At 37.0% G+C, this 8,071-nt stretch overlaps 1 protein-coding gene and 1 long non-coding RNA gene across 2 annotated transcripts; both read left to right on the top strand.

The window, feature by feature from the left end:
* The first annotated feature begins 815 nt into the window (after window positions 1-815).
* LOC131003626 (uncharacterized) lies at window positions 816-2,573 on the top strand. Its single transcript, XR_009094750.1, has 2 exons — window positions 816-1,229; window positions 2,227-2,573. It is a non-coding gene; the product is annotated as an uncharacterized LOC131003626 (long non-coding RNA).
* Window positions 2,574-4,727: 2,154 nt separating this feature from the next.
* Window positions 4,728-6,219, top strand: LOC131003623 (exosome complex component RRP41-like). Its single transcript, XM_057930155.1, has 5 exons — window positions 4,728-4,804; window positions 4,911-5,031; window positions 5,303-5,391; window positions 5,908-5,977; window positions 6,061-6,219. Exons 1-4 carry the CDS (start codon window positions 4,730-4,732, stop codon window positions 5,929-5,931), a joined length of 309 nt encoding a protein of 102 aa, XP_057786138.1. The 5' UTR covers window positions 4,728-4,729; the 3' UTR covers window positions 5,932-5,977; window positions 6,061-6,219.
* Window positions 6,220-8,071: the final 1,852 nt, after the last annotated feature.

Raw genomic sequence — 8,071 nt, 5'->3', positions numbered from 1 at the left:
AATGGTGATTTCTCTACTCTGGAGATGTCGGTTCCTCTGGAACATCCAAATTCATCCAAAACTGCATTCTTCCATCTCGAGAGCCTAAATCTCCTGCAAAGCATAAAATACACCATAAACGCACAAAATTCCAGAAGATTATCTTTAAACACGCACGTATAAACCCTCAAAAAATAGAGTAAATTAAGCATAAATCAACGAAAAGCACTTGAGCTTGAGTTGGTCCTCCGTGAGGCTAAGCAGAGGAATCGTTTGCACTTGTGTGCAAAAATCTCGGATGAATTGAAGAGCATCCTCGCTTGGCATCCCGTGGAACACCGGCAGCAAATTCGAGTCGTTGGGTTTGAGATTGTAGTTTCTCACAGCAGTGGGGAGCACGAATGCCGACGTGTTGGTATCTCCGATCACCGGCCTGGTGAAATCTCCCATGTCACTACAACAAAACTTGTATATAACACTACGCATACGACATTGGTTTTTGTTAAAGTCTGTGGTCATATGTGTTTTGTCTGTGGTCTTATGTTTGTATGTGGTCTTTTAGCATAAAAATATGCTTATAGACACTAGACTTATATGTCTGTTGTTTTAGATGAGAAGTTAAAAGTAATCTATAACACCGAACCTAATAATCTATAGTTGTAAGTGTGATGTTATTTAAAAGTTAAAAGAATAATTAAAAGTTGCTTTTAAAAAAAATTATCAAAGTGTATTATTTCCGTCACTCATCCAATTTTTTAGAGAATAACATTTTAAAATTAATAAAAGCCCTAAAAAAACTATCAGAAATTCTATCACGTCCTTAATTTTCTCTCAAACTCTCAAAAACTGAATTCGTCGCCGGCGGACCAGTACATCACCTTCTTGCACTACCGCCGGTCCGCTCCGCTGCGTCTCTCGTTGAGCCCTGAATCTCTCTCCCGCCTGTAACTCACCCTCTCATTGCCTTACTCCCCTGCCACACCCTCTCGAGGCCACTGTTAAAGCTCACCGCCGGCGGACTAGTGCCTGCCAATCGCTGGAAGAGGTAAGGGATTTTGATTTTTTTTTCTATTTTGATCTCTGTTTTTCCCTCACCATCTCTTGCATAGTTTCAACAGTGCCCTCGCCCAGATTTGTGCTACGCCACCGTGCCCGAGCAGCCTTCACCGTGCCGAGCTGCTGTCATCGCGCTCTGCCGCAGCTGCCATTGCCGATGTGTCCCACGTACTGTTTCCGCTGTCGCTTATAAGGTGAGTTCTCTACCTTGTTTTTGATTGGATATATGCCTGGAAACTGTTTCATGAGTTGTTTGAAAGAACAAACTAAGTTTAGATTATGATGTTCTTGGTTCAATTCAAGTGATGAAATGTTAGTTCTCTTTAGCAATCTGCGAAAATTCTACCTAGTGTGTATTACTTTCTATTATCTAATAACTATCGATTAATTTGTCTTGATGGTGTTCTTGCGTGTATTCATTATTTCTAAATTTGCTGAAGTCTTTTATTGTGTTTCATATGTATCCTTAATTTTGTCAATTTTTAAGAAGTTAATAGAGATTCTGTTAGTACTATTGTCCACTGGTATGTTCAAATATTTTAGTGGTCATGTAGCTTGTTACTTTATCACTAAATTATAACTAGATATGGGCTTACTGAAAGTCTTCGAATGGGAATATTGTCATTAGATCTCTTTAGTTGGAAATCTTAGAATATTGTATGCATTTTGGTGCAGGTTTGTCTTTAGTTGGAAAACTTGAGAGTCTAATTTTGAGTTGCTATACATTAGTTAAATCAATATATATATATATATATTATGGTGCTGATTAGTTTATCATAATAAACTAATCAATAAACCTTTTCTTGCATAATTCGGTTGTGATTGGTGTTCTCCAATTTGTTTTGTTATTTTTCAAGGAATTCAATTAACTTTTGGTGATTGTTGTTACACATTTGATATAGCGATAATGAAACTAGCATCCTCGAGGAATGTAAGAGCATTTTCTCGGAACTGGTTATGGATTGTGTATTAAGGCCTTGTGATAAGAAAGGCAAGAATAGTAGCTTTGAACATCGATGAGTCAGTATATATAGAAAGAGTGTTTGGCCCGCTAAAAGGAGCTTTGTGATGGAGAGGTTTTCCTTGCATTGCATCTCTTAAAATGAACATCTTATTTCATTTTTCTCTTTTTATTATGTGCTTTTATAAATGGTTCTTGAATTTCAATTTTTTTCAAATGCCTTGTAACAGGTTGATGCTCGTATAAAAGCACTCAAAAACATTGTGTGGAAGGAAGGCCTTAAATCAACAGGTGGCTGATTCCCTCGTTAGATGGGTGGATCAACTCCAATACAAAGCCATCCCCCAAGTCCCAAGTCCTAAAATTGTTTACGTCGAAAATATCCAATCATGATATAGATTGTAATCTTCTTACTCCACGGGCCTCTGTAAGTCGAAGGGGATCAAACACAGTCGAGTCAAAGTCATTAGTACATTAGGATTGTTCTTATTTTGTAATGAATATTGATTTGATTGGGTTGAACTTGAGTTGTAATGAATGGAAATTTTAAGAAATTATTGTATTGCAATGAATATTATACTACCATGTTTTTGAATAAATATTAAATTTTAGAATTTATTTTATATAAAAATAAAATTTAATCGATTTTAATTATTATAGAATAGAGCATGGTTTTTTTGGACCTACGACACTGGCGGAAAACTAATGTGGTAATAAATAAATGACACCGGACTCTATGCTCTCAAAGATGACAGACAATGCATGTTGTCATAACTATTTAAGACAACAGGCATTGTCTGTGGTCTTTGAGCATCTTTTTTCAATCGCCTACGACACTACCACCTACAACAACAGACAATTTCTCCATATGACAATAAGCAATGCCCATTGTCTATTAGCTTTTTTGTAGTAGTGTGTATTCTATATTCTGCGCCATGACTTCTTTCTCCTCGTATGTATTCTGCTCTGTATCGGCAGATTCAGAGCTTGCGGCTTCAGAGTGCGCTTTAGAATCAGAGTCAGAGTATAACACGTCTGCTCTGGTATGTGTTCGAGTGTTATCCAGCGGGGAAGTTAGTTTTCTTTTTAGACTACGGCGTCCCTGCATAAACAACACTTAACACACAGATTAAACGCACCGGGTGGAAGAAACAGATAAAAATGAAAATAACAGAAATTTAAATAAAGCTAGTAAAAAAACGACACGACTAAAACGCCTAAAAGTTTCCCCGGCAACAGCACCAAAATTTGACTCAACCTAGAACACCTCTAGTTTGACTTGCAATAGAACAAGGACATCCTAGTGATGGTAAGTTGACCCAGTGTCATCTCTCAAGGAAAGTCTTAAAGGGCTTCTAATTGTATCGCAGGAAAAACAGTAAAGAAAGCAGTAAAAAGATTGATTATTAAACTAAAACTTGGAATTAAAAACTTAATTAAGAACCGAACTTAAAATTAAACTAGGCGAATTGAACTATTAAACCCTAGGCAAGATTTTAAAGAACTTAAATTAAACCTACTTAAGAAATTAAATACTTGTAAATTTAAAGACTTCTAATCTAGGCATAAACTAAAGTGCATAATTTAAATTGCATAATTAAAAAGGAAGCATAAACATGAACGAAAAACGTAAACATGATTAAACGAAAATAACTTGAATTGAAATACGAAATACCATAAATGTCTTAAACGTGTAATTGTGTCACTCAATCACAATCCAAGAAACTAAACTAAAAACTAAATTGAAATCTAACTTAGAACAATAAAAACTTGAAACTATGAAAGCTATTAAATTCCTAAGCTTCGGATGCCAACAGATCTCTAAGATGGCGTCTAAAACTAGGGCAAGGGATTGATGTTTTACAATGAAAAGTATGGCCCTATTTATAGACTTCAAATCCTTCTGGATCACCATGGAAGTTGCCATGCAAAGTAGAACTCTAAAGGCAATAGAATCGTGCAAAAGAAGGTAAGTCCAGCTGTGACACGCTCTACAAGTCATCTCCACCCTAGCGGAAATCGCGGCTCTTGCCAGCGGAATGGCTTCCGCTCTGGCTATCACCAGCGGAATGGCTTCCGCTCTGGCTTTCGCCAGAGGAATGGTGATTTCTCTGGCTTCTCGATTCCGCTGTAATGGACTTCTATCCCCTCTGCTCTGACTTTTGACTCCTCTGGTGATTACTTGGCTACACTGGCTTCTTGATTTCGCTGACTCCAGAGAAATGGTGATTTCTCTGACTCCAGAGAAATGGTGATTTCTCTGTCGTTTGATTCATCTGCACTTATGATTCCAGCAGCGAAGTGATTTCTCTGGCGCTTCCGCGCTCGCTTCGATTCCTCTGACGCTTTCTCGCTCGCTTCGATTCCTCTGGCGCTTCCTCACTCGCTTCGATTCCTCTGGCGCTTCCTCGCTCGCTTCGATTCCTCTGGCGCTTCCTCGCTCGCTTCGATTCCTCTGGCGCTGGGGCATTTCTCTGGCTTCCCATTTCGCTGCTATGGCAAGCGGGGCTTTGCTTCTCTTACATGCCAGAGTATGCACAAAAACACGATTCTTAGCCCAAACTCTCCAAAATTTGCACTCTTCATCTCGAAAACCTAAATCTCCTGCAAAGCATAAAATAGACCATATAACGCACCAATTTCCAGAAGATTTAACTTAAAATATGCACATGCAAACCCCTAAAATTAGAACAATTAAGCATAAATCAGGTTGCTTTGACTTTCTAGAAAGCTATGATGTATAGTAATGATGGGCGGTTGAATTGTAACGTCAGTTATACAACTTTTGCTTCTCCTGCTCGTGGTCAGGTTAACCATCTTCTTTTTTCTGTGATGGTGTTCTTTTTGTACTCGCTTCCTCTCCATACTCAACTAGTTCTCTATGTATCTGAAACTTTTGCTGCTTGCCATCCAGACTCAAGAAACTAAGGATCTTTCGTCAATGCTCCACAAAGCTCTGGAGGGTGCCATTATACTGAAATCTTTCCCTAAGACGACTGTTGATGTCTTTGCTTTGGTATTGGAATCTGGAGGAAGTAAGTATTAGCTTTAAGCTACTTTTGGGCAAACTCTTTTGTTATTCATTCATGAACTATAAGGAATCAGAGATCAAAATATTCTTCTTCTCAAACAATATTATTTTAGTTAATTAAGATGCTCGATTAACATTTCATCTTAATTCTCTGTCTCTTTTGAAATGTTGAATTATGTTTCGTGATTTCTAGACTATCCGATGGTAGTTACTGTTAAGACATTTTTGGAATAATGCTTGCAATGCTTAGAAGAACCGTATATTGTTTGTCTCAGGTGATCTTCCAGTAATCACGTCGTGTCCCAGTCTTGCTCTTGCAGATGCAGGCATCATGTTGTATGACATGGTTGCCTCTGTTTCTGTGGTATGATTCGTATACTTGTACCTTTTATTTCCTTGTATTTCTGTGTGATCAATTCCTTCAAATGTATGTAATTATGATTGTGGCTTTTTTCTCTTCATACTATAGTAGTCATGTTTTGGAAGTGCAGAAGTAGAAAGCACTCCATTCCACTTTGCTGCTGCTATTCATTTTGTTTGGCTTCATTGTGATATATATGCGAAACCATGCTAATTTTTTTGGTGAAGTTGATAGGAGAATCTTTCTGTTAGTGATAGGCTTAGTAGTTAAACATGGTTAAACGCAGTGTTTGGTATGAAGCTGTCTCTTGCTATTGTGTTTAAGTTAGATTGTGATTTGTTGTTGGATGCATGTTTGCTGCTGCTTCTTATTGTGACTGTGATCTCACTAGCTGTGTAGTTCCAAACACAAAATGTTGGCAGTTGAGTTATTGATTTAGGCAGATGTGCATTATTTTCATCTATCTCTATTGTTTATTTACTTTGGTTTTGGATTTGCCTATCGTTTCCATGTGAATAGCCAAAAAATAGATTGATGAAATGAGGATAGAGTGGGCAGAGTTTCTAAGTTCGATTGATGATTGATGATGGTAAGTTTGATACAAAGTTAATTCTTTAATATTTTTTAGATCTAAAGTTTATAAACTAATACATTCATATTTTGATCATGCTGATGGTGTAACTTTGACACTCAAGTAACCTCATTTTTTACTCACATGTATTATGATCAACAATATTTTTTTTGGATTTGAGGTACGATGTTTGTATGATGGATACTTTTTCAATGTAGGATGATAATTAACTTTGAAACTAATGAATGTCCCTTTTATTATTTGTGTATATATTTTAAATTATTTATTATGAATTTTTAGATTTCATAAAATATTTATTTGAAAAATAGAAAATTTAAGTATAATTGCAAAATTAAAATAAAAAATTAAAAAATTCAAAGAATAGACGACGGACGCATGCGCGTTGTCTATCAGCTAATAGACAACATGCGCATGCTCGTTGTCTATCAGCTAATAGACAACATGCGCATGCACATCGTCTATTACGCGTCGTCTATCAGCTAATAGACGACATGCATGCGCATGTTTTCTATTAGCTGATAGACAACGCTCATGCCGCATGTTGTCTATTAGCGCCCTCAAATAGACTACACCCACATACATGACATGCGATTTTTAAATAAATGACACGCTTCGCATGTTGTCTATTAGCATTTTTCTTGTAGTGTCTCAACCAATCTTGAGTACAAATGATGCTTTCAACAATCCTATTACTTAGTGAACTCCTAAATGGATCAAGAACCCTTCCCCCGGTGCTAAAAGCTAACTCGGATACAACCGTTGAAATGGGCACGAAAAGGATATCTCGAGCAAGACGAGCAAGAATAGGCAACCTATGTTGGTTAACCTTCCACCAAGCTAACATGTTGAAGCCCTTTGAATCATCAACCCCTCTTTCTTTCTCGGCTAGGTAAAGAACCAAATCGTTAGACAAATCATTATCTATAGCACGCTTTTGTTTCTTGAACTTGTCAACCAATAGACAATGAGATGAACTAGTAGTTTCTAAGGCTTGTTAGTTTGAAGCTTGATCTTTCTCTTGTGTAATTGTAGGAGTTGAAGTTGGATTAATATGCAAAGACTTGTAAGCATCTAATAATTCATAAACTTCATCTTGCACACTCTTTGCAATTGCTTCCCCAACATCATTTCCATACACTTCAACAAGTAAGAATTTAAGAAACTCAAACTTATATCTAGGATCAACAACTACACTAAAAAAACATAATTGCTTGTCCTCAAGCAAAATCAATATGAATCCTAGGAAGAAATTGGTTTCAACGATGCTTCTTTCCATCCAAACATTCAACAAAGTCAATTCCAAATTTTACAATCAACACACATCTCTCGATCATGCAACTAACTCAAAGTTTAAGAAGCAACAAAACAGTAATGCAAGTAATTCGATCAGACCCAATTCTCCGCTAGAAGTGAATTCCCTAATGTGATCTCCTTTATAATCAATATCACCATTATTTCACACTTTGTGTGCTTAAGTTTTGGACAGTTGAGCCATAATTCATGAAATAAAAACCATTTGGATGTAATCCAAAGTCTTTCACGTGGTTTCCCATGCTCATAGTTAGACTAGAGGAGCAGAGACTCAGAGCTGTCACATTTCAGAACTGGCCAGATGTTTCAGAGCTGGCAATTTTAGAACTGGCAATTCGTACAGCATTTTCACACATAAGGATACGATCGTAGGCAATCACAATGACAACACTCCTTCTAGCATCTACCAGATAAATCACATTTTACTTACTTACAATCGTGTTGCAACAAAACTCAAATTCTTTGTACAAACAAGAAACACATATCAAGAGTAAAACAAGAACAACCACCCTTCATTCACAAACCCGAAATTCATATCGAAAACCATCTTCTCTTCCACAAATTCATAAAAAATTAGCAAGTATCCAAGAAAAAACTATAGAAAGACCAATCTCGCCCACTTTAAAGCATGCAAAATAAGACACCCCCCACACTTAAAGCATGTCATGTCCTCAGGGCACAAAAGAAATAAGATGAGTTAGAAAAACGTCCCTGATTATCGGCATTGAAGAGCAGAAGCTCTGTGAGAGACGGTGAAAAGTGAGGTTTGCGGTCTGTTGG

The sequence above is a fragment of the Salvia miltiorrhiza genome, unplaced genomic scaffold (genome assembly GCF_028751815.1).
Source record: "Salvia miltiorrhiza cultivar Shanhuang (shh) unplaced genomic scaffold, IMPLAD_Smil_shh original_scaffold_235, whole genome shotgun sequence".
Taxonomy (NCBI): Eukaryota; Viridiplantae; Streptophyta; class Magnoliopsida; order Lamiales; family Lamiaceae; genus Salvia; species Salvia miltiorrhiza.
This window is presented reverse-complemented; position numbering and strand designations above follow the sequence as displayed.